Source organism: Nilaparvata lugens, chromosome 13, assembly GCF_014356525.2.
Source record: "Nilaparvata lugens isolate BPH chromosome 13, ASM1435652v1, whole genome shotgun sequence".
Lineage (NCBI taxonomy): Eukaryota > Metazoa > Arthropoda > Insecta > Hemiptera > Delphacidae > Nilaparvata > Nilaparvata lugens.
The window spans coordinates 8235045-8261454 of NC_052516.1; the positions used below are offsets into that span (position 1 = coordinate 8235045).

At 36.5% G+C, this 26410-nt stretch overlaps 1 protein-coding gene across 2 annotated transcripts in view; it reads right to left on the reverse strand.

The window, feature by feature from the left end:
* The window catches only part of LOC111058932 (4'-phosphopantetheine phosphatase), a 34299-nt gene continuing 7889 nt past the window's right edge, over window positions 1-26410 (reverse strand). The window contains exons 5-14 of one of the 2 annotated variants that reach the window (XM_039439719.1): window positions 26282-26374; window positions 23978-24128; window positions 18973-19079; window positions 15698-15860; window positions 11962-12206; window positions 10045-10260; window positions 7675-7882; window positions 2986-3146; window positions 1800-1969; window positions 1-331 (exon numbers count right to left, since the gene is read on the reverse strand). In XM_039439719.1, coding sequence (XP_039295653.1) covers window positions 127-331; window positions 1800-1969; window positions 2986-3146; window positions 7675-7882; window positions 10045-10260; window positions 11962-12206; window positions 15698-15860; window positions 18973-19079; window positions 23978-24128; window positions 26282-26374 — 1719 coding nt within the window. In that variant the 3' untranslated portion in view covers window positions 1-126. Of the gene's footprint in view, window positions 332-1799; window positions 1970-2985; window positions 3147-7674; window positions 7883-10044; window positions 10261-11961; window positions 12207-15697; window positions 15861-18972; window positions 19080-23971; window positions 24129-26281; window positions 26375-26410 lie in introns of both variants that reach the window. The other variant, XM_039439718.1, reaches the window with a different exon arrangement.

Sequence of the window (26410 nt, forward strand, 5' to 3'; positions counted from 1 at the left end):
GTTGATATAACCGACTCGTTACCTCAAATGGACGTCTTCAACGCTTTCAACTATTTCACTCACTTGACGATTCACGTTGTCTCAACTGTTCAACCACTTGGTTAACTAAGATTCAGTTAACGCTGGCTATGACTTAGCTTCGAATTTGCAGAGCACACTGAACATAGGTCCCCCCAACCGGTTTGCCAGCCATGTGTTTTTGATGACAGCCACTTTGAGCGTGTCGCAGTTGAACTGCGCGTTGAGGTTGGTGTGAACCGCCCTTCCCATGCCTTCCAGCACCAACAGGTCGACAGCACGCATCTGTTTGGCTAGGTCTCCGTTCAGGCGACTGAAAATATACAGATAAAACGGGGAATTAGACGAATACAGACGGAATTGTTGAAAAAACATTATAAATTGATACAAAAGAAATATTAGAGGAAATACAAGATGAAAGATTGCAGTGGTACGGACATGTGGAGAGAACGGAAGCCGATAATGTGGGGAAAAGATTGATACAATCGAAATATCGATCACTTAGATGTCGAAGGCATTAGGAAGAGGGGAAGACCTAGGAAGAAGTGGGAAAATTGTATCGCCCAAGATCTTGAAGAGAAGGGACTAACACCAAACGAAGCTCATGACCGATAAGATAAGATATTCATTTATTAGGCTCTACTAGATAAAAATTCTGACGCTTCCCTGTCCATACATACTCGAGGCTGCACTATATGGACTCAAACATAGAGCTTCCTGGGCTAGAGGATCGGATATACACGGGTACAACACGAGGTCTAGGAATTCTCTAAGACGGAAGGAATGCTCTAGGAATGCTCATAGAAGTCATGATCACATGAGCAGGAAAATATTGAACTCTCTCCCACCTGTTATATCTAAGAAGTTTTGTTGAAGATTAAGTTGAAGGATTGTTCGAGAAATTCTTTTACAGTGTAATGGAACTTTTTTAATTGAGAAATTTTTTAAATGAAGTGATTCTTGTCATCGAATTGAATTATTTTTGTTATATAAATATCTTAATATTTTTTACAATGTAATGTACCAATGTAAATGTGACTATGTATTTGTCTTGTGTCAATATTGTATTAATGTACAATGCATGACATCAATGAAATTGAAATTGAAATTACTCTACTAGCTCGAGGCTGTTTTCATTAGTATAGTAGTTGTAGAGTAGAGTGAGAAGCGGTGGTGGGGTAAGGCAAGTGGTAGAGTACCATCCCACGGTGCTATCCCACTCTACTCGAAACTAGTACTTTACCATGAACGTTTTCCATTGGGAGAGTTCACAAGATAGTTAGTACTTGCCCAGGGAACTCTACCACTAACTCTACTAATGAAACCAGGCTTTAATGTTCGCACTGAATAAGTATCAACTTCGATGTTCATAATTTTTATTCCATATTCAAAGATTTCAAATAGTATAACCATAGAGAAACAATAGCACAAATAGATATCCCATGGTATAGTGCGTTTATGTCGCAACTTTTACTGTTATCTCAAGCCGATAGACCACGTAGTTCTTTCCCGTGATGCTTCATGACGCTGGTAGTCTCTCATATTGTGCCGTTCATACACACTTACCTGGTCAAAACAGTAAAAATCTAAAATAATCGACAGTAATCGGCTTGAGATAACAGTAAAAGTTGCGACATAAACGCACTATACCATGGGATATCTATTTATGTTGGGATATCTACTTACGCAGTTGTTTCTCTATGGTATAAAATAATAAATATAAATAACATTTATTATAACTTTGATGAAGATGGTAATGAACTAACAGATCTTGTTCCTACCTCAAGTCTAGACAAGGCCCAGCCTGTGCCGTCTCCATGGCAGTGAGTTGGCCATTGGCCAGCGCTCGACCAATCAGAGGACAGATAGCTCCCGCCTGCCGCAGTATCACCAGCAGCTCGCTGTGAGTCACATCGTTCAAGGCCGGGGCTGAGTTCGCGCACAGGATTACCTGAGAACAATAAATGAATAATTATTCAATCAAATCCTATTTTATAATTTTGGCCCGGTTGCACAAAAGCCAGTCAAATTTTAATCGTGATTAATTTCACGAGAACCAATCAAAGAAAGACTTTTTGATAAGACGGCTTCCCTGATTGGTTCTCGTGGAATTAATCACGATTAAAATTTAACGGCTTTTGTGCAACCGGCAATAAGTATTTTAATATAGCTACTTGATGGTTTTAAAATAGCTTGAAAGTCGAAACAAGTTGTCCTATCCTTCTCCACTGCAATTTTAACGTAGATCTCACTATATTAAATTCAAAAATATTATAAATATTAAATTTTAAAATATTGAATTAAATTTGTTTCTTGTTGTCAATAAATATGATTTAATACCTTGGTGTCTCTCTGTATGAGCTCCCTTGCAAAGAGCAGTATACCGGTATCAGCTGTCATCCATCTATAGAAGGCAGTGGCAAGGCAGAGAATCGGCAACGCTGTTCTTCTAACATTCTCCATTGCCATTATAACGTGGACCTCACTATACGATTCTCATTAAATACTCAGCAGTTTATAATTTAAATGTATTCTTCATCTCCATCCATGATTAGCCTCCTCCTTCTCTTCTTATTCCTCCTCCTCCTCATCCTCCTCTTCTTATTCCTCCTCCTCCTCATCATCATTATCCTCCTCCTCCTCCTCATCATCATTATCCTCCTCCTACTGCTTCTCCTTTTCCAAAGTTTTGATATTACGTACCCTCTTGTAAACGCTTGGTCCCGTCAACAACGAATTATAGAGATTCTACTGAAAATAAGATTTTAAGATTTAATACCTTGGTGTCCCTCTGTATGAGCTTCCTGGCGAAAGACGTTATGTCAACTTCATACATGTTTATCTATTTACATTCACAATACAATCAATTATGACCGTACACTATTCATTTATGATCTATCAGCATAGATTATGAGCTACTTTTATTAATTTATTTATTTCTTGTTGTCAATAAATATGATGTAATACCTTGGTGCCTCTCTGTATGAGCTCTCTGGCGAAGGGCAGTATGCCGAGTATGATGTCGACTCCGCTGTTGTCAGCAAATATGGCGGCACAATGATGCGGTTTCTCCCGCTGCTGCAGGCGGTCCAGCCACGAGTCCAAACAGTCCACAAGCCATGGACGCTCTACGACAAACAACCAACAACAAAATGATAAACACATCTGATCATGTGATCAATTAATGTTTCCTTGATGAGACTGCAGCCCTATCTGTGACTTTGTGAAGAGACTTTTCGTGTATTCTCAGGTGCCAAATACATGAATTGTAAGGCAGGAACTACAAGATAGCGGTAGTAATGTACCCCTACCACGACAAAAATAGTCTGTTTGCAGGGTTGCCAAATTCACTGCCGTACTCGTTATTTTATTCGTAAGTAAAAAAAAATATTAATGATAATAATAATATCGAGTGACCTGGCTGACTCAGGTCTGGTGTCAGAGTTTTCAGGTCGCAATTGATCAATTTCAACAACAGGATCATGGCGGGAAACAGAGCATACTATGCTAGTATCAAGTTATTCAAATCTCGAATTCTGTCAAGAGCTACAAAATTACAATTAAGGTTCGAACCCACTAGAACGTATCATACCATGACCGTGCCCGTACCGACACATGCAAAAAAATATTCTTTGCATCATTTGATATGTAATACACCCATTAGACCGTTCCGTCACCGGCCAAGCACGGAGCGTGCCATGCACGTCCAGGTCAACATTTGTCGGCCAGTATATTTTGTCTGTGACGGAACGCTCCTTGCATGGCACGTGACGCCTGCAAACCCCGTTGTAACCGCGTATGCACCGCGTTGGTAACCAGTTCACCGCTACATTCTCTTGCTAACTGACGCGTTCCCAACAACTTCTGACCGGGCATCATACGCGTATCATACGCGTATCATACGCGTACCATACGCGTAATGTACTGGCATAGAACGCTGTTGATCCGTTGTAGTGGGCATAGTTGTTATTTTACGTGCCTGGCATGGTCTGACACGGTCCGTGTCTGGTACGTTCTAGTGGGTTCGAACCTTTATACAAAGCATTGGTGAAGCTTGTGGTGTGTTACGGATCGGAAACATGGGTGCTTACTGCTGGAGATATGCAAAGACTGAGCGTTTTTGAAAGAAAGGTGGTGATAAGAATCTTGGGCCCTATTTTTGAGAATGGTCTCTGGAGAGGAAGAAAAAAAATTGAAATAGAGGAGTTCTTAAACAATGAAGACATTGTGCGGTCGATAAAAGCTGGCAGAATTAGATGGATGGGACACATGTTGAGAATGGGAGATGGAAGAGTGGTGAAATGTATATGGAAGGAGAAAATATATAACAGAAGAAGAAAAGGTCGACCAAGAAATAGATGGACGGATGATGTGGAACGCGATCTAAGGACGCTTGGAGTTCGTAACTGGAGGAGGCAGGCCGAGGATCGAGACAGATTGATTGATTGATTGAGTACTTTATTTATGTAGATTACAATATAATACTGGCTTATACACTTATATACAATAGCTTACAATACAGCACAATTGAATTTACATAATATAGACTAAGAAAATAATTATTGAACTGTATATGATATGAAAAAAGCAATCTGTAATAACTGCAGATAATTATATTGTTATGCATCTACATAAATTGGCGGAGCTTTGGACATATCAATGTCCATTCTTCGGGAAGAATATTAAAAATATCCTCCCCACTAACTCTCTACCAAAACGTTAATTTAATTAATTAAACTAAGGATTTATTTATTAATGGAAATATTGTAAAAGTTTCAATTAATAAAAATATTTAAGGGAAAAAACAGAAAATTGATAGAGTAGAATAATTATATAGGTAGATAAGATCAAATTATTGATTAATAAAATGAAGTAGGCTGAAAGTAGATCAGGGTAATCAACTTTAAGTAATATACATGTGGAACGCGATCTAAGGACGCTTGGAGTTCGTAACTGGAGGAGGCAGGCCGAGGATCGAGACAGATGGAGAGGTTATGTGAGGGAGGACAAGGGTTGTAAAGACCTGTAGAGCTGAGGAGTAAGTAAGTAACTGATCAATTTCAGGGCCTCTGACATGACCTAACGACTGCTTTCTAGGCAGCCTGGACCGTCGGCTTAACGTGTTCATAGAAAAATATTTCTCATTACTTAATAATACAGTTTTATGATTGAGATTAACTGGTAGTTCATCATATTTCTACATTTGGTTAAAGCGCGGAGCTGCAAAAGTATAGAGCTATTTGCTTATCTAATGACACGACATGGACAGCAAACCAATTTTTATCATGTGCTAACTTTATAACGTAAAAATTACTATAGAATGATTGATATCAGAATATAAGCAGCACACTGGTTTTATTCCGGCTAATAGATAAACTTGGCTTGGCACCCAACAGTCAAGCCTTGACTTGGCTTGGCTTCGACTATAGAATTAAGCCGACAATTTACCGATGGATCAATTCTTGCTAGCAGATTCACATACTTTTAGCATTTGTAAAAATCTGGTGTGGTGCACTCACACAACTTTCCTTGCCGTTATGAAAATTGATCACATGACGCTAGTGTTCCCGCGCATCTCAAGTCTACTATTCAAAGATTTGAGCCAGCTGGTGACAGGGCAATAACGCTGGAGACACACATGAGGTCTGCTATCTCTTTATAGTGAATGATTTAATAGAATCAACAATAATTTGCAATTGAATAATCACATTTTCTCGAATTTAAAGCTTATTTTCAATTTTAGGTGAAAATGTTACTGAACATTAATTGTAGAGATTTTCATGCTCAATCTACTCCACTTGATTTTTTTGTTTCAATTGTATCTGGAGCCTGATAATTGGGAATCTATCTGCATTGATGGGGCGGAGCTCCTGAAATTTTTACAGATATGAGACTTGTGGCAGTTGATAGAGCTTATCGATGACTATTTTAGGTATGAATTTGATCAAAATCGTTGGAGCCGTTTCCGAGAAAATCACGAAAAACCCTGTTTTTGACAACATTTTCGCCATTTTAGCCGCCATCTTGAGTTGCATTTGATCGAAATTGTTCGTGTCGGATCCTTATAGTGAAAGGACCTTAAGTTCGAAATTTCAAGTCATTCCGTTAATTGGGAGATGAGATATAGTGTACACAGACGCACATACACTCATACACTCATACACACACACACACACACACCCACACACACACACACACACACACACACACACACATACATACCAATACCCAAAAACCAGTTTTTTGGACTCAAGGGACCTTGAAACGTATAGAAATTTAGAAATTGGGGTACCTTAATTTTTTTCGGAAAGCAATACTTTCCTTACCTATGGTAATAGGGCAAGGGAAGTAAAAAGGATATTCATAAGGTATGATGACAATTTAAAGCGAATATTGAAGCTGAATTCGCACACAACAGTGACAGTGAAAATATAATACTCATGAGATCTGATTGGATTATTGCCACTCAGCCCGGCCGAGTGAGTATGAATAATACCATTTGAACCTATTGGAATTATATTTCCACTGTTCACTGTCACTGTTGTGTAGAAATCCAGCTTAATAGTTGATACGCATCTTCTTTCGTCTTTCGTCGATGAACTTTGACGTCCTTTCATAATAGAGTTTGTCAAGCAACTGATGTTTAGCTGGTAAAAATATCACTTCAAGCATCTGCGTGTATAAAAATTGACAACTATGAAATTCTATAATTTCCACTGAGTGAATGTGACTAAAGATGATATCATAGAGAAAAGATATCTCATGGTAAAGGGCGTTTATGATCCAAATTTCACTGTAGCGATAGTCCTAGTACAGTAGTTGTTTTTCGTGAAGCAATGTGAAGCTGGTAGACTCCCATACTGTGCCGTTCTTACACTCTCACCCGGCCAAAACAATAAAATAGACAGTAGTCAACAGTAATCGTCTCGAGTTAAGGCAGTTCGGTACAAAAAATATGTTTCAACATTGATGCCATTTTCAAGTGATCTGTACTGTTCGGTACACCTTTTTATTTTTATTTAGATTGCATAATCTTTTTCAATATAATTGTTAAGATCATTATAAGAGTGAGAAAAAGTGGCAACTGAAATTTTCAAGTGGTCTAATAAGCGAGTTATGTGTTGTTGAAAGTGCTAACTCCGTTTTCTTCCCAGATCATAAACGGTTTCGAATTTTCTATTGGAGTTTTTTTTAATACATTCAGTAGATCATTGGCTTTGTTCTAATATGCGTTTTTTCGCGATGAATGCCAAAATAAACAAGTTATCGAATTTACAGAACTGTTACTTTTTATTTATGAACGATATGGTGAATAAAATGTTTTAGTTTGGAAAGATACATTTTTTGAATTTTCAAGAGAAGTTCTGTTAATATAGTCGAAACCGTTTATGATCTGGAAAGAAAACGGAATCTGAAAAATTAGCACTACAACAACCCATAACTCGCTTATTAGACCACTTGAAAATTTCAGTTGCCACTTTTTCTCACTCTTATAATGATCTTAACAATTATATTGAAAGATTATCCAATTTAAATGATAAAAAGTGTAACGAACAGCCTTAACGAAAAATAGGCTTGAAATTTGGAATACAAATGACCTAAACCATGCAATATATTATACTTAATTATGTTATCTATGATGATATAGAGACTGACCAGGTATCCTAGCTCTTGCCTCCCTGAAGCCGAACTGCTTGGACTCCATGATCTGCACGACCTCCTTGGCTCCCCAGTCGAACATGTTGCCGGCCAGAATGGAGGTGACCAGCTCCACCTGTCTGTCTCTCTCACTCTGCATGCCATCCAGCTCGTCCAGTCTCTCTCTCAACAGCGACAGAGCGCACTCGTTCTCCATCTGCTTTTGCTGTTTAAACAGAGATACAAACATTCAATATACCATCATTTATTTATTGAATGATGTAAACAAACATGAATCACCTTCCAGTCTTCTGACTTCTAAACAAGGAGGAATTTGTGTGGAATGTGTTGACTTCCTAATGGAGAAATCTAGAAAAAAACATCATATTGCCAAAACTTCTTCTATTTATTAATTTTGTAATCATACGAAAATCCAAATTGAATGCTGTAAACCACCCCGAAGACTTCTGCTACTACAAATATTGACAACAGGGTTAACAGCTACATGGAAATTGCCAAAATTGTCAGAATATCTTTCTAATAGGGGTAGACAGAGGATGGAACAGATAAATAAGTGGGTGATACAAAAATTTTTCTTCGACATCAGTCAAATATTATAATTATTAGTAATTTATTGTTAACTTCGTTTTTTGTAGCTTTGATTATTAGTAAATAAATTTTTATATTGTCTAAACAGCTGATACTCTCACTCAGCGGTCAGGGTTTTGCCCTTGCTGGGTGGTGCCATGTAATTTTAATTTATTTGTAAAATAGCATAATATTATAATCTAGAATATTTCTTTTGTAAGTTTTTTATTTTGTATTTGTTTTTATGGGCAATAAAGATGTTAAAAAAAAATTCGATGAGAGCTAAAATCCTAAAATGATTACTCCTTAATTTTTTCTCAAATTGTCCAAATAGGTTATCTCAGTATTGTATCAGATAAAATCATTTATAGTCTAAAAACCTACTTTTGCTGTCGAAACAGGAATGAAAATACTTAATTATAATACCATTACAGATGTATTGTTTCAAAAACTTAAAATGTAAGTAAAATGTTCAGAATTCATGCTGACATGCTTGAAAATTGATAGAATTTGTTAATTATTTGCATGGAATTAGTAGAGAATCCTCAAGATTCAAAATTTTCAGTTCAAATATATTTTTGGACTGTGATTGAACTTCAACTTTCCACAGTAAAAACGTAACCAATTTTTATGGATATGTTACCATAATTATAACTACTTATTGAATAATACTGCTTTCAGGAACTGTCCCCCAATCTCAGACGCATAGTCTTACTGGGGGAATTCCACTCAACCAATATGTTCTTTCTACTGTTTTTGTAAAAATGTGATTCTTATTTTGTTGAATTTCAAATATATATATATATATATATGTACATGTATTATATGTCAAGTGGAAATAAACGAATTGATTGATTGATTGATTGTTATTATGTATCAAAATTTGGGAACAGAATAGTTTTGGGCTATGCCTGTTGTTCTATCCCGATCATATTCATATGATTTGTAACTGAATCAACAAATGAATAAATAAATAGATAATAAAACTACACCCAAACATTGTCAAACAAACTTTGAACTACGTTTTGTTAAACTTGGTTTATTAGAAGACTGTAGGTCTACACTTTGATAGAGGGTACGCCTAGAGCTGACCACTGTCGAGCGTTCCAAAACGCCACCCAGAATGTCCTCCTATTGGCTGAGAATCAGCTGTTGGTGAAAATAAGTCAATCGGAGGTCTTTCGCTGAAAGACAATCAGTGTCGTGACAATCGGCCAATCGGTGACGTGTTACGCTCGTCAGTGGCCAGCTTGATATGAGTTTGAATATTCTTTGAGAACATTTTTGTTCTTGATCAGGTTGGCTAACGCAATAGACGTCTAATATTAGACTTGTGTTGGCTTGTTGTAACGCTCGTCATTGGCCATTTAAAATCCAAAACCTAACCTTCATAACAATTTCTTTTACTTTGAAAACAAAGCCCAACATTTCAATTTGCGTGGGTGTAGCTGACTGCACTTCTGTGTATTAGCCTGCAACGTAAACGCGATGCTGTGAGAATGTAGGGAACAACGTCCCACTCGTTTCAGTTTGTCTGGAATATAGGCACATGGCTCAAAATCCCATTGTCTCAAAACACTTCTAAAGTGTTTGTTTGTGGCAGGCAATAAAACTATTTGAATTTCTTCTTCTTCTTCTTCTTCTTCTTCTTCTTCTTCTTCTTCTTCTTCTTCATCACCATCCTCATCATCTTCTTCTGCTGGCATCCACGGGGTTTAGACATGGATGAACATTCAAATATTTTGAACTTATAAATATTATTTAGACAAATTCGAGGGACCGTAAATGACGTAAACTCACATTGAGATAGGGGTCGGGAAAGTCGAACTCCTTGAGACAGTGCTCGATGGTATCCAGCAGCGATCGGACAGTGAGGTTGCCGTAGGCGAACGGCTGCCGTCTCAGTCGCCGCAGTCGACTCACGTATTTGTGCCGAAACTGCTGAGCACGCAGTTCGCCCGTCTCGCTGCTCGGCTGCGACGCTATCGCCGTCACTACGAACTTGTCCAGGGAGTCCTGCGAACGAAATCAAAGTTGCCCGAAATTGGTAAAAATGTAGTAAGATAAGATATTTATTGACATTTTAGCGCTATAGTTTTGTAATCAATTTTATATCACCATCTCAAACAGGTTTAGTACCTCGAGATGCAAATACTCAATTGGCATTGCATTTAATTTTGTAATAGTATTTACTCATGTTGTAAAATTTGTATTGCTTTTATTATGTATTTTCTAAGATGTTGTAATTTTATATTTCTGCCAATAAACATTTTCATTTTCAATTGTTACAAGGCTGTTGTCTATGGTAACATTTACAAAAATTGACAATACAAAATTTAATCAAACTTAAGAAATAAATCATTATTTAACAGTTCTGCATCAGTATTAATCAATTACAGATATCAAAGAAAATAATATAGTATATGTTAAGCCATCAACATTATACTAGATCACATTAGTAATACTGGAGGAAAGAAAAGTTGTTATTTGCATCCATGTGGAATGAAACTTATCATGAAAGTATACCATGAAATATTAAACTTCATAATAATACAATACAAGTAGTAAATAGATGAGTGGATGGGAAAACAATAGGACAGATTTTTGTGGAGCAATTCAATATCAAACAAGTTGTGTGTGTTTAGTTCATTAGAGCACCATCAAGGTGTGTACAGATTTATGTGCCACGAACACGCACATTCACTTTTCATCGAATCAAATTTATTTCGTCAAATTGAGATCAATACAATGTAGACTATGAATCATAAAAATAATAGATAAGCGAGAAATACATAATACGATTCCAATAACACTGAAAATCTTAAAATAAAAATAACTTGTTTTCAATCTGACAAAGCCAGCAAAACCTAGGTTTGTGCGCTGGCATAGGTACACAGTACTACCATAGAAAAACAATAGCGTAAGTAGATATCCCATGGTATAGGGCGTTTATGTCGCAACTTTTACTGTTATCTCAAGCCGATAGTCCACGTATTTATTTCCCAAAAAGGTGTGTGACGCTGATAGTCTCTCAGATTTTGCCGTTCATACACTCTCACCCGGTCAACACTCTCAGCCGATTATTGTCGATTTTTACTGTTTTGGCCGGGTGAGAGTGCATGAACGGCACAATATGAGAGACTATCAGTGTCACACAGCTTCAAGGGAAAGAACTACGTGGACTATCGGCTTGAGATAACAGTAAAAGTTACGACATAAACTCCCTATACCATGGGATATCTACTTACGCTATCCTACCGTAGCAGAAACAAATGTATTCTCTTCTAAGTTATAATTTATTATGCCAAGTTTATTTATAGAGCCTTACTCCTCTGGGTATTTTTAGTTGTTTTATTAGGAGTAGTACACCCCAATCGGGCTTATGCCTAGGGATGTCAACTTTTATATCTTTCTTTTTCATTCTGCATTATGTTTGTGAAATAAATGAATTGATTGTTTCTCTATGGTTGTAGAAAGCGTGTAAGCAGCTTGGTTGTCGCGGACAAGGGGATTAGATGTCGGGGAGACTAGTTGACGGCAATGGTATATTTTGCCAGGGGATTTACTGACGCCTGTGATCAAAATTACGAGAAACTTAGTTGTCAGGGAGACAGATTGGCGACGACCCGATAATGGCAGTATTCAATTATCATTGGTGTTGCTATCCTTGTCTATCATTCGACAAAGCTTCTTATCTTTATCTATTCCACAGCTTACCTCGAAACACTGTAGCCAATACTCCCTAGCCTCGGCGTCCGCATTGAGGTCAACAGTGTCGGCGACATAGAGGTGGGGTGCGGTGAGGAGAGGGCAGTAGGCCAGGGGGGACTCCAGCCGATCCAACTCCAGCTGATCGACGGAGAGGGGGTTTGCGTCCAGGTGGGGATGCACCTTCGACTCCACGTAGCTCTGTAGGCCCGAACTGCCTGCGTAGTTCTCCAGCCAGCTATACCTTTCATCATCTGAAATCAATAATTACAAACAAGAAATTAATCTTACATTTATTTCAATTGGGCTAAGGGTAACTGTCCACTGGAACCGTATTCAACCGATCCGTTCGGCCGTTGGATCCTTAGACCAGTTATAGAATAGACACGTCCCATTGTATGTATATTCATACTGAAAGTCGATGAAGCCAACATCTACTGCCATATCACCAAATCGTGACGTCATCATCGTATAGAAAACTTTTCTGTATATTTTGTTTACATTGTTTTCCATAGCAGATTGTGCCTATTTCAACGGAAGCGCAGCGGGAGTTTACCATTTTCATAAATAATAATTTACTTTTGTCTGAAATAGAAACAATCTGAAAGTTTTCTATCCGATGCTGACGTCACGATTTGGCGATATGGCAGATGTTGGCTTCAGAGGCTACACTTCCCAGCGTGTCTATTCTATAACTGGTCTAAGGTTGGATCGGACGAATCTGCCGGCCGTTGATTCGGCCGAATATGGTCGTCCATTGGAACCGTTTACGTCAGTCTAGTTCAGTAGTTGGCTGGTTGCCAATTATTATTGAATTAACTACTATCATAGCCACCAAAATTTTTCATAAACAATTATTACAATGAGATTTTGAAAACTGAATAAACAAATATCCACTGAATTAGTTTTTCATTATAATCATATTATCTTCAGATCCTATTTGTTCAGCAATTTTTGTCCACAGATTCCTTTGAACATCACGACGATAATATCTTTTGTCTCGCATATCCCACAATGGCACAGTATACATACAGTATGGAAACTTGGCTAGTATCCTGACGCAAAAATCCGCCATCTTGTTAGGAAGCGACGCATTGTAATAGTATTGATGGTAGGTTCGGATCACTTTAATGATCCGGATCAATTGATCTCTGCCACGAGCCAATCAGAAGACCAGGATTGGAACTTCCCAAGGTCACGTGATGTGTCTAGTATTTGCGTCATGTAAAAAGCATTGGTTAGATAGGCGTTTGATTACAAGTTTCCATTCTGTACCTATTCTGTGACAATGGAACATGCTCTTGAACCAAACTTATCAATTATTCATTGTCCATAGTTACAACTTTATAAAACAGAACAACTTCAAAAAACAAAAACAAACAAGACTGTGGAACAATTTCAGGTTAGGAACACTTTGTTGTCTCAGCTCGACTAGTTAGTTCGGCCGGATAGAGCCGGAAAATCCCATTCAATTCGGAACGAAAAATTGATTGGCCGGAGACGGCCGTGCACGGCCGAATGAAACTGTTGCGATGGACGAGCATCTATTCCTTTCTTTGATGGGGGATCGTTCGGTCGCGTTCGGTAGTTTTCGGCCGATGCTAGTTCGGACGAAAACGGTTCTAGTGGACGGCTTACCTAATTATCCATTAAACTGTCTATCCCAGATGATATACCTCATTAATTTAAACCATCTAAATTCAAAATTTATGGTTCCCATGTTTATTTTGGACTAAAATTGTATAGAAATTGTACACGTGAAAGACTAAACTTATCTTGGACTCTGTCATCACCTGAATTTGGGAGAAAAATAGCACAAAGATTGCCTTATTATTTTATCTACCAATGTTATTACATCAGTGTCATTTGATAACAGTCGTGGGACCCATTGACGTAGCGTTCGTCGCCTACAAAAATTGTGAACAATCCGTCAATATTCTGACTCAATCCACATTTTCCGGAGTACGAACTGAACGGGGAAAACCAGGTGGTTTCTTTTCCATCACAGAACCAGTACTCCTAAACGCTGCAATTCATCGGAGCACAGTATTTCGATCAGGCACTGCACCTCGACGTCCAATTCTAAAATATTGACGGAAAAGACGTTGCACTGTGACTACAGATTTGTTTCTAAAAAAAACTGCTCGACAACGAACACACAATGTTGTACGTTGCAACGCTCCATAGCGACTGAAACGGCATGGTATGGGCACAGAATAGATACAGAATGGAAACTATCAATCCAAACAATACATTTTACATGACACAAAGACTTTAGTGCACCAAGACCACGTCACGTGACTGCGTCATCTTGTTAGAAATTACAATTTCCACTATCCGGGTCTTTTGATTGGGTCGCGAAAGTTCAAAATTCAAATTCAAAATTTATTTATTCAAGTAAGTCACAACACATTCTGGTCTATACACGAATCTACAATAAATTACAGTACAACAGCTAATTATGCAACAAATTTCACATATTATGAAAACTTATTAATTACAATGAAGATTGAATGGAACATTAGAATATTGATAATATAGTATTGTAATGTAACTACATAAATCAGCGGTATTTCAACAATGAATAAATGATAATTTCATTGTTGAAACACCGCTGATTTATGTAGTTACATTACAATACTATATTATCAATATTCTAAGTGAACGAGACCTTTGACCCGAATCCGTAAAGTGATCCGAACCCCCATTACTATAGCCTACTATTAGGCTCAACTCACAATTACACGACTCAGGTCGAGAAGAGACTCGACTCTAGTGGAGAGCATGTGTTTCCAAATGGTGACACTCAGACCAGTCGATTCTAGTCTCCGCGACGTCACCATTTGAAAACACATGCTCTCGACTAGAGTCGAGTCTCTTCTCGACCTGAGTCGCGTAAGTGTGAGTTCAGCCTTACAATGATGAACTTACTTTCAAGATGGCGGATTTTTGCGTCAGGATACTAGCCGACTTTCCATTCTGTATTGTATTCTGTGGTATAGGCCGTCTGCCAACAATTGTGCCAGTTCAATACACCCTCCCTTCGTCGAGTACTAGTGGTTAGAAAAACATGCGTTTCCTCTACACCACTCTTCATAATAATTCAAGTCTTCAACAGGTCTTACGATTGTCATAATTCAGCCGGGACCGGCAACTTGACGTGTCTATCTTATTTGATACTTGTTGTCGTTGTCCAAGACTGGGGATTCCAGATAGACAGTGTCACAAACAAATGTTGGTTGGTAGCCATTTTGGTTAGTCGTGGAAGTAGAACTGCCTCAAAAAAGGGGCTCATCCTCAAGCTCGGCAAATGAGTAGAGACTATCGTTTAGTCTATGTTTTGATCCATTTAAATACAAGCATTATACTTAACACTCATGCTTTAACTCATTGCAAAGGCTCCTCATCATAAAAAAGCCATTAGAATTTTTACTGAGGTAAAGATATATAGAAGTCACTTTTTGTGTAGTTGAGAAGTTGATATTGTGGTAATTATTCATATTGAATGAAAAAGACTAAGAAATTGTCAAAAACCACAGATTTATTGATACTTAGAATTGATACTCGCCTACTAGTATAAATTCTGCTGCTCTTGTATTCAGTTTCAGTTTATCAGAGATTGACAATGGTGTAATAACCGAAACCGGTCTTTCTAAGTATCAATAAATCTGTGGTTTTTGACAATTTCTTAGTCTTTTTCATTCAATATATAGAAGTAGAGCATTAGTTTGTTTGATCAACTGACCGCACTCTTCAGCACCAATGAGGAAGGCCCCAATTGCACCCAGATATCCCTCATGCCTGAGAAACAGCGACTGCACGGCCCCTTTCGACCAGTAGTTGATTGAGAAGGAGATTGTGTGCATGCTCAGAGGGTGGTTGCGCAGAAAATAACCACCGAAGTACACCTGAAACATCATCAAATCAATGAACAGATTACATAAATTGTAAAAGAGAATATGAAAATTTATCCAAGAAATGAATAGTAAAAGAGTACGCCTTAAACAACACGAAATTAATAATTGAATAGACTTAAAACGTTGTCAAAAATCCACTTAAATAAAAATTAATATTTTACAGGAGCATGCTTTCGTGTGTGCTCACACATCATCAGCTGACGTGTGTCTGAAATATTAGCATGCTCCTGTAAAATATCAATTTTTATTTAATTAAAGTGGATTTTTGACAACGTTTTAAGTCTATTCAATTATGGAAAAGTTCCACAACATCAACATTCACGCTACAAACTTAATTAACGAAATTAATAAATAGATTGAAGAGATTATGAATGAGAATATGGAAATGTCTCCAAGAAATAAGCAGCAAAGTAGGCCTGAAACATCACGAAATTAATACCGGGTGACCCAGAAAAACGGGAACTTTTAAACCGCCATAAGACATTAGTGGGAAGGGCAAAAATGATTTTATTCAAACTAATGTAAAGTTCAAGACTTGCCATTAGATAATTATTAATAACATCCGCATTACTTCTTCAAGATGGCTTCCTCCTGCACGAATACACTCTTGAAATTTGTGTTGAGATTCCTGAACGATTGCTGCAACATTTAAGCTGGGATATTGTTAAATTCATTTTGAATTGTCTATTATGGTTCAACCACAGTTATTGGTCAAGTTGTGAAAACGTTTGATTTGAGATAGTTTCACAGACAGAAAATCGCAGGTGGACAGATCATGGGACCAGGAAACGCAGATGTTGCAGCGATCAATGGCCATTGATCCTGTTGCAGGAATCCTGTAATCCTAGCAATCCTGTTGCAGGAATCCTGTAATCCTGCAATCCTGTTGCTGGAATCCTGTAATCCTGCAATCCTGTTGCAGGAATCCTGTAATCCTGCAGTCCTAGCAATCCTGTTGCAGGAATCCTGTAATCCTGCAGTCCTAGCAATCCTGTTGCAAGAATCGTCAACACAGATTTTAAGAGTGTATTCGTTCAGGAGGAAGCCATCTTAAAGAAGTAATTGTCAAAAAGTGATAGATGTTATTAATAATTCTCAAATGGCAAGTCTTGAACTTTACATTAGTTTAAATAAAATCATTTTCGCCCTTTCCACTAATGTTTTATGGCGTTTTTAAAAGTTCCGTTTTTCTGTGTCACTCTGTACATATCTACGATTGGAGAGATTATGAAGGAGAATATGAAAATGTCTCCAAGTTCAGTCCCTAATTCCATACGGTAAGGACCTCGGATCACAGATTTACAGTATCTTGAAACTATCTAAATAAAATGTTTTATGAACTTTATAAAATAGTTGAATATACAGTTTCAATATTTGAAACTACAGCTGAGGTCTACAGTGAGGTCCACGTTGTAATGGCAGTATTTGATTAACACTGGTGTTGCTATCCTTGTCTATCATTCGACAAAGCAGATTGTGCTACTCTTTTATCCATCCTCAGTAAATTGAGAATCTATATTCAAGACGTGATGATGTGTCATTCGTGAATTTCCTATTCCGTACGTGTATATGTTAATTCTTTCCTATATTAAATTATAGACTAGCAGGGTACCCGTGCTCCGCAAGGGTATACTTTAAAACTTTACCTACTAGAGTCTTAAATAATATTAATAGGCCTATAACATACTATCCTCGGTAAATTGAGAATCTATATTAAAAATTTCAAGTTAATCAGTGGAGTAGTTCAGACGTGATGATGTGTCATTCGTGAATTTCCTATCCTGTAAATGTACAAGCCAATTCTTTCATTTATTATACAGAGTGTTCTGAAAAAAAGGAGCCCATAAGACAGGGCATGATTCCTCACATCAAAAGAAAGAAAAAAGTACTAATCAACATAGGTCCGAAAATACTTAGTTACCAATTTATACAGGGTGAACGATTTCGTCTGAATTTCAGTTCCCCTTCTGAAACGAAGCCCTACGGGTATTTGTTGGTTGTTAATATTAAGATGTACAATTTAGCGTACTTTATGTAAAATAAACTGAAAATATGAATAAAACCGTTTCCAGACCAAAATATGCAACGAAATACGCGAAACTTTGTCCCGAAAAATAAGTTCCATTAAGGTTTGGAATAGATTTACTATATTAAATGTACAACAAACAAAATATTTTTCAACAAAACTTGTAGAAAATTTATTTTTGAAGAGAAAGAGATGTAAAATAAGTGTAGCCTATAATAGACAAACGCAACCTTAAAAAAATAATCCTTAATCACATACAAAACGCATGAAAAATAGACAAAATCTGTTAAACTCTCCACATTTGTGTTATTTTTTTAAAGGTTGCGTTTGTCTATTATAGACTTATTTTACATCTTTCACTTGGAAATTAAATTTTCTACAAGTTTTGTTGAAAAATATTTTGTTTGTTGTACATTTAATATAGTAAATCTATTCCAAACCTTAATGGAACTTATTTTTCGGGACAAAGTTTCGCGTATTTCATTGCATATCTTGGTCTGGAAACGGTTTTATTTTATTTTTCAGTTCATTTTACATAAAGTACGCTAAATTGTACATCTTAATTAACAGCCAACAAATACCCATAGGGATTCGTAGCACAAAGAGTAGCGTAAAAGAGTAGCACAATCTGCTTTGTCGAATGATAGACAAGGGTACATCTTAATTAACTAAAATATTTAGTGTTAATTGTACATTTAACATAGGTAGTAAATCAGCTTCAAACCTTGAAGGAACTTGTTTTTCGGGACCAAGTTCCAGGTATTTCGTCACATATCTTAAAAACTATTGTAGCTACAGGTCTGGAAATGGTTTCATTGAATTTTTATTTCATTTTAAATAAAGTACCCTAAATTGTACATCTCAATAAATTAACAGCCAACAAATTCCCGTAGGGCTTCGTTTCAGCAGGGGAACTGAAATTCAGACGGAATATTTCACTCTGTATAACTTGGTAACTAAGCATTTTCGGACATATGTTAATTAGAACATTTTTCTTCTTTTTATATGAGGAATCACACCCTGATTTATGGGCACCTTGTTTCAGAACACTCTGTATAATAGATAGGATTGATTTACCTTGTTGAGTTTGTGCATCATGGCGTATAGGCAGGCAATCTGACCAATGTCATTGCTTATCGTAAACAGAAGGCTACGAGCCACGTCCGCTTCAGAACACATTGTTTCTACAAAAACACACACAATTCATTAAAATTATACACCAAATAACATACAAGACATTGCAAATATTAACAAGAAAAGAAGAAACAACAAGATTTTCTAATACATAGTGGGTAAGGAAAATAAAATTTAAGCTAGTTACATACACATCTATTATTGGATGTTGGATTTTTTGACGTCCTTATGGAATCTACCAGACTAGGGCCGTTTGCACAGTCAAAGCTGAAACGAAATTAAATCAGCTGGTGGCTTGGAAATCAGCGTGGAAAAAATCATTGATTTTCTTCTTATTTTGAGTCTAGAAAATACTATTTTATTATTATTAAACGAAAATCCAAATTAAATGCTGTTATTCACCCCGAAGACTTCTGCTACTGCAAATATTGACAACAGGGTAAACAGCTAGATAGAAATTCGATGAGCGCTACTATTCAAAAATTATTTGTCAGCCCGGGAATTGTTTTCCATCTGTAAAAGTACTATTTGTTGGCTGGTACCTTACAGAATGAAAAGTATTGGAGGACTGACATTCCGAAAATAACTTTCAATTACTTCTATGAATGGAAAATTATGACACATTTCTGAAAATTCAAGATTGATTTTCCTATAATTTAAGATTAGAAGTCATTTCAATTTCAATGAATTCAGCCCTGAATAGAACAGATAGAATTGAGACATCATGAATACTTCGTTCATAAACTTTATACTGTAAAAACAATTCACTTCTATGAGCTACTTTTTTTTAATTAATAAAAACTATATAAAAACTTGTAGTAGCCTTTATTATTAAAAACTTTGAAATATTTCAACGACTAGTTTCGACTATAATTTATGTCATTTTCAAGTTGAAAATAAGTTGAAAGGTACGTGCTTAGTTGAAACAATCACTATTGATTGATTTTCTTGATATTTCAAGTTGAAAATGACCTAAGTTATGGTCGAAACTATAGTCGTTGAAATATTTTAAAGTTTTTAATAATAAAGGGTACTACAAGTTTTTATATTGTTTTTATTAATTTATATTGTAGTATGCAAATTCTGAATACTCTCGATTTCAAATATTGATGTACTTTCGAAAATAAATATGTAATAATAGAGAACTAAAAAGAAATATTCAAACTTATCCAAATCTGAATTAGACATTCTTCAAATCAAGACCAAAAACTAATAAATAGATTTCATTAATCATGCTTATGATGATCAAGACTTATGAATCATGATTTAGGCTGGTCACACACACCGATTAGTCAAGACAAGAATAGTCACGTTTAGTCACAATACTTCACATTGCTGCTTATGACGCAACACACACTGATTAGTCATTGCAATTATACATGTCTTCATAAGCAACTATGTGAAGTATTGTGACTAAACGTGACTAGTCTTGTCTTGACTAACTGGTGTGTGACCAGCCTTAGGGTCAAGACAAGACTAGTCACGTTTAGTCACAATACTTCAAATTGCTGCTTATGACGCAACTCACAGTGATTAGTCATTGCAATTAGACATGTCTTCATAAGCAACTATGTGAAGTATTGTGACTAAACGTGACTAGTCTTGTCTTGACCCTAAAGCTGGTCACACACCAGTTAGTCAAGAAAAGACATGACACGTTTAGTCACAACTTCACATAGTTGCTTATGAAGACCTGTCTAATTGCAATGACTAATAGGTGTGTGTTGCTTCATAAGCAACTACGTGAAGTAATGTGACTAAACGTGACTAGTCTTGTCTTGACTAATCGGTGTGGCCAGCCTTAGAGGTTATATGACATATGATATGTGATCAAGAGCTGACATTAATTCGAGTGCTAGAGAATGAACAAACATTTGGATCTTGCCAACCAAAAAATGTTAGAAAAATGAATTCACACATGCAATGAATCGCTATCAACTTTCAAAGTTTCAATAACTTCAAAATGAGATGTGAACGTTTTATTGTTACAGTTGTTAGATCTTGAGTTATTAGTAATCAACATTAAGGTCTAAAAATGATTCATGAATATTTTCACTATCAAATTCGTACTAAGACCTCGAGCATTAGCACGTGCATCCTGATTATTTTTCGTTAAATATTTTGTAGCAATTGTGAAATGGCCCAAACTTTGCAAAACAATTTTTCAACACACACCAAACTTTCATTTTTATCCCATACAATATACCTGAAGCAGAAAGCTCCGAACCAGTGATGTTAGGGTGTGATAGTAACCTGCTCTCTCTACACTTACAATATTCTCTAGATTTAAGATTACTCTACTCTCATGAAAATATATTTTTCCTACAGATACCTTGAAAAGTGACTAGTTGTGCACTGATTGCAGGCCGCAAAGAATCACTTTTCCGCACTAGTGCGCAAAGTGAGTACTTTGCGTACTCCAGATTTGCAGCATGACAACTCAAAATAGGTTAGATTAGTAGGTTATATGGGACACCACTGCAGGAAAATCAAAATTAAGTTGGTAATACTCATAGTGAGGCCCACGTTATAATGGCAGTGGAGAACAGCATTGCCTTGCCATTATGTGGCTTGATTATAGTCATTTCAATGCTTACATAAGATAAACCCCCTCCAAGCAGTCAGATAAATTTTCAATTGAATTACTTATCATTATAATCTGACTATTATTATTCAATTTTAAATAAATTAAGGTTTCTATCAATAATAAAATTACACAGAAAAACATTTGATGGATTTCAGGGAATTTTACCCATAATTACCCACTTTTCATATTCAATGGTAACTGTAGGAAAAATTTAATGTGAAATATGTGTGCAAAGTTCGTTTGCTGCACTTAAGAAACCATCATTCCGCACTCGCCTACGGCTCGTGCGTAAGCGTCTCTTTCGGTGCAGCAAACTGTCACTTTGCGCACTAGTTGCACAAATAACTATTTCCTACAGTTACCTTGAAAAGTGACCATTCCTGCACTGATTACAGAACGCAAAGAATCAATTTTCCGCTCTAGTGCGCAAAGTATTACTTTGTGTACTCTTAATACTTTGCGTATTATCATGCAGCCATCCCAATCAGCTGTTGACATTGTTGGCGTGTATTTTGAATGCGATTTTGTTCTATCTATATTTTTTCTGATTTTAAAATAAATAAAAATGAGAACTCATTAAATTATAAATTTTAAATATTATTAATTAATCAATATTTCAAATTATATTTTTTTCATTCATAAATTGATTGGTTGGAAAATGAGAAATGACATTTGGAAATTGAGATTTACCCAAAATTATTCAAATTTTCAAATTAATTGGATTAATTTAATTTTTAATTTAAATGAATTATAGATTATCAATTTTCAATTGGATTATCAAGTTTAAAATAAATTAAAGTTGTTATTAATAATAAAATTATACAGACAAATATTTGATGGATTTCAGCCATCATTTCACCTATAATCAACCACTTCTCATATTCAGTGGTAACTGTAGGAAAAATTTTATGTGCAAAGTTCCTCTGCCGCACTCAAGAAACCAAACTCGCCTACGGCTCGTGCGTAAACGTTTCTTTCGGTGCAGCAAACTGTCACTTTGCGCACTAGTTGCGCAAATAACTAGTTCAACCCTTTGTGTCTTCCCAAGATTGTTCAAATTTTAAACATAACCTAAAACCAGATATACTATAATAGTATATTTTCGTTGAGCAACAACCCTAAATAGTCTATTATCTGAGCTAATACCCTCCTACCTATTTCCCAATACAGTCACGTAGAGACATAAACCAATAGAGTTGCTTCCCATGTTATTTGGAAGTTACCATGTTACGTTTAGTCCCTAGGGCAAAAAGTAGTGGTCTAGTAATTTGTTCTAGAGAGTAAAGAGAGACTTTAGATAAATTAGTATGTAGACGAAACATCATATTGTTTCTAGAAACGGGCTATACTGGAGGGAGCTGTAGAGGTAGAAACGAGTGATTAGAAGGAGAAAATAAAAAACTACAAGAACAAAATATTGACTTGAAGAAAATTTAATGAAACAAAAGCTAAAGCACTATACTCCGGATACAACAAGTTGAGTCTTATACAAAATTCCGATTCTTTCATGCAACCCTATATGATTGGATATATTATTAAGTTTAACAACACAGTCAATGCACAGTTGTCAATTTGAGTGCCGGTTGCACAAAAGCCGGTTAAATTTTAACCGTGATTAATTCCATGAGAACCAATTAGAGAAGCAGTCTTTTCAAGAAGGCCTTCTCTGATTGGTTCTCATGAAATTAATCACGGTTAAAATTTAAGCGGCTTTTGTGCGACCGGGCCTGAATATATCTAGTCATATGGGCATGCATGAAAATATTAGAGTTGCACACATTCGGCAACACGTATATTGTAATTGAAGTTGCTTTCCATGACGAAACACTATATAATAACTTTGTTAAAGTTCTGACACTGTGTTACTAGTAAATATTTGAAAAAACACTTACTTTTTTTGTAGTCTTGAGGAATGCATTTCACTCCTGAAGAGGAGCTTCATCAGCCTGTATGATATACAGTATATGATATATGATATACGTATATATGTATACGGGCTGATGAAGCTCCTCTTCAGGAGTGAAATGCATTCCTCAAGACTACAAAAAAGTAAGTGTTTTTTCAAATATTTACTAGTAACACAGTGTCAGAACTTCAACAAAAGTTACGTAAATTGTGTTCAATATCAACAAGTCTCAACTTGTTTTATTCAGAGTATAATACATAGAAGGCTACAAAAGACCACATTTTCTACTAACTTAATGAGGTTCTAGACAGAGACAGCCTAACTGAATGAGCTATCTAGAAGTAAACTAGTGACAGAGACAGCCTGAGAGAGTGAGAGATTGCCTGAGAGAAAGTGTGAGAGAGAGCAGGGTAGTTCGCTTTGCTTTGCAGGCCTATAGTGAGGTGTACCTGTACCGCGTTTGGGGCAGACTTTGCCGAAGGAGGAGGCGATCAGATCGGCCGGCAGTCCCAACGCCTTGCAGTCGCCGCCGAATATGTCCTTAACCAACATGTCCACTTTGCGGTGGTCGCCACTCTCTGCCAGCGCTAGTAGTTCGTCGAAACCCTGCAACAAATCGACGAAATTACATTAGAACAATGACAAATAAAACGATATTATAATTGTAACAAGTCGACGAAAATACACTCAAACAATGAGGAATAAATGATAAAAATCTCGTGAAATGTTACCTTAAAATTAGCAACTTATGAAGAAAAATTATAAAGTTTTCAATCCTTTAATAATAATTAATCTTCCTACACCCAGAAATATTTCTTACCAATGTTTACGATCTGTTTACAGTAAATTGTCCCAGTTCCAATCGTAAATTGTTCCATCACGTGACTAGCGCAAAATGTTTCCATGGAACGCCATTTCAAAATCATTGGTTCAAGCTTTTGGCGCGCACTTATAAAGTTGATTTACACAAAAATGTGTCGTTTACTAGCTGCGTGAATGAAGAAAGGCTGTTTTACAAACTTACCGTCTAGAAAAGTGTGCATTTCTTTCATTCCATTACTCTCGAATTTTCTATAGAGAACAATTCATTTAACGAATGGTTATCAAACATAATTTTGTTGGTTATGTATTCTATGACTATGATAATATATGGTAAACAAACAAGCTATCAGCGCATGCGCAGAGAAGCAAGCAGACTACATTCAATCGACCAACGAGAGCTCGGATAGTTGGAACTGTAACAATTTACGAGGCATCGACTGGGGGGCAGGAACTTGGAACTGGAACTGGTTTTTGGTACAGAATCTATCAAAATTCTTCCCATGGGACGCGGAACTTTTTACCTGGTAAATTGTGAATCGGACAGTTTACCATATTCTATGTACCCAGAACGGGCAAAATCAATGTTGAATCAATTTTAAGAGTCTGTTTAATAATACAACTTATTTATGATTTTTTTCTATCCATAAACTACACTCCAAATATTATAACAGTGAACACCAGTTATTCCCAAGCGACTACTCTAGCTGAGCTGTATGACAACTGTAATCTATTACTGTATATTATTATAGTCTACTATCCTAGTTATATTAAATCTTACAGTTACATTACAGTCAAGAGTCATCTTATGCCAGTGGTTTTTTCACTTACTATTTATTATTACACTTTGGTTGGATTGTACCATAGAGAAACAATAGCGTAAGTAGATTTCCCATGGTATAGGGCGTTTATGACGTAACTTTTACTGTTATCTCAAGCCGATTACTGTCGATTATTGCCAATTTTTACTGTGTTGTTGGGGTGAGAGTGTATGAACGGCACAATTTGAGAGACTACCAGCATCACACAGCTGCATGGGAAAGATTTACGTGAACTATCGGCTTGGGATAACAGTAAAAGTAGCGACATAAACGCCCTATACCATGAGATATCTACTTACGCTATTGTTTCTCTATGATTGTATTGCCATGTTGAGCTTTGTTTGATTTATGTATATGGATTTATTTATGAGTGTGGAATGAATAAATTTGATTTGATCTACATTACAGTTCCACATCCTCGGGGGGCTCACTATAGTGAGGTCCACGTTATAATAACGGTGGAGACAGATAGGAGAGAAGCGTTGCCGATTCTCTGCCTTGCACAACCTTCTATAGAGGATAGCTGATACCGGTATATGAGCATAGCTGTTAATTCTAGTTTAGAATTTAGAATAATAAAATATACTTTTATCGGATAACAAACCAATGTTAATCAGATGCTTAGTTTATAACATGGATCTCACTATAAGTCAATGCCGGATCTCAACCATGATGAGTCAACAAATAAAATTGATTTCACCATAGAAAAAAGATAGCATAAGAAGATATCACATGGCATAGGTCGTTTATGTTACAAATTTCAATGTTAACTCAAGCCAATTACTGTCGACTACTGTCTATATTACTGCTTTATTGGGGTGAGAGTGTAAGAACAGCACAGTATGAGAGACTATCTGCGTCACATAGCTTCACGGACAAGAACTACCAGGACTATCGGCTTGAGTTAACCATTGAAATGTAGAACATAAACGCCCTATACCATGGGATATCTTCTTATGCTATATTATCTCTATCGTATCATCATAAATGATACAGTATCACCACAATATGATATACAGTATCTCTACAGATGATACAGTATCATCTCAACTCGATACATAAACGCCCTATACCATGGGTTATCTTCTTATGATAACTTTCCTCTATGATTTCACTTACTTTGGCTTTGGTTAAGAGGGACCCCAATCCCCAAAACGTTCCTCCACCAGTTGCTGTGCCTCCTATACGCTCATACGAATCTTCTGATTCCACCTGCAACATAAATCAAAATTAGATACCTACATAGAA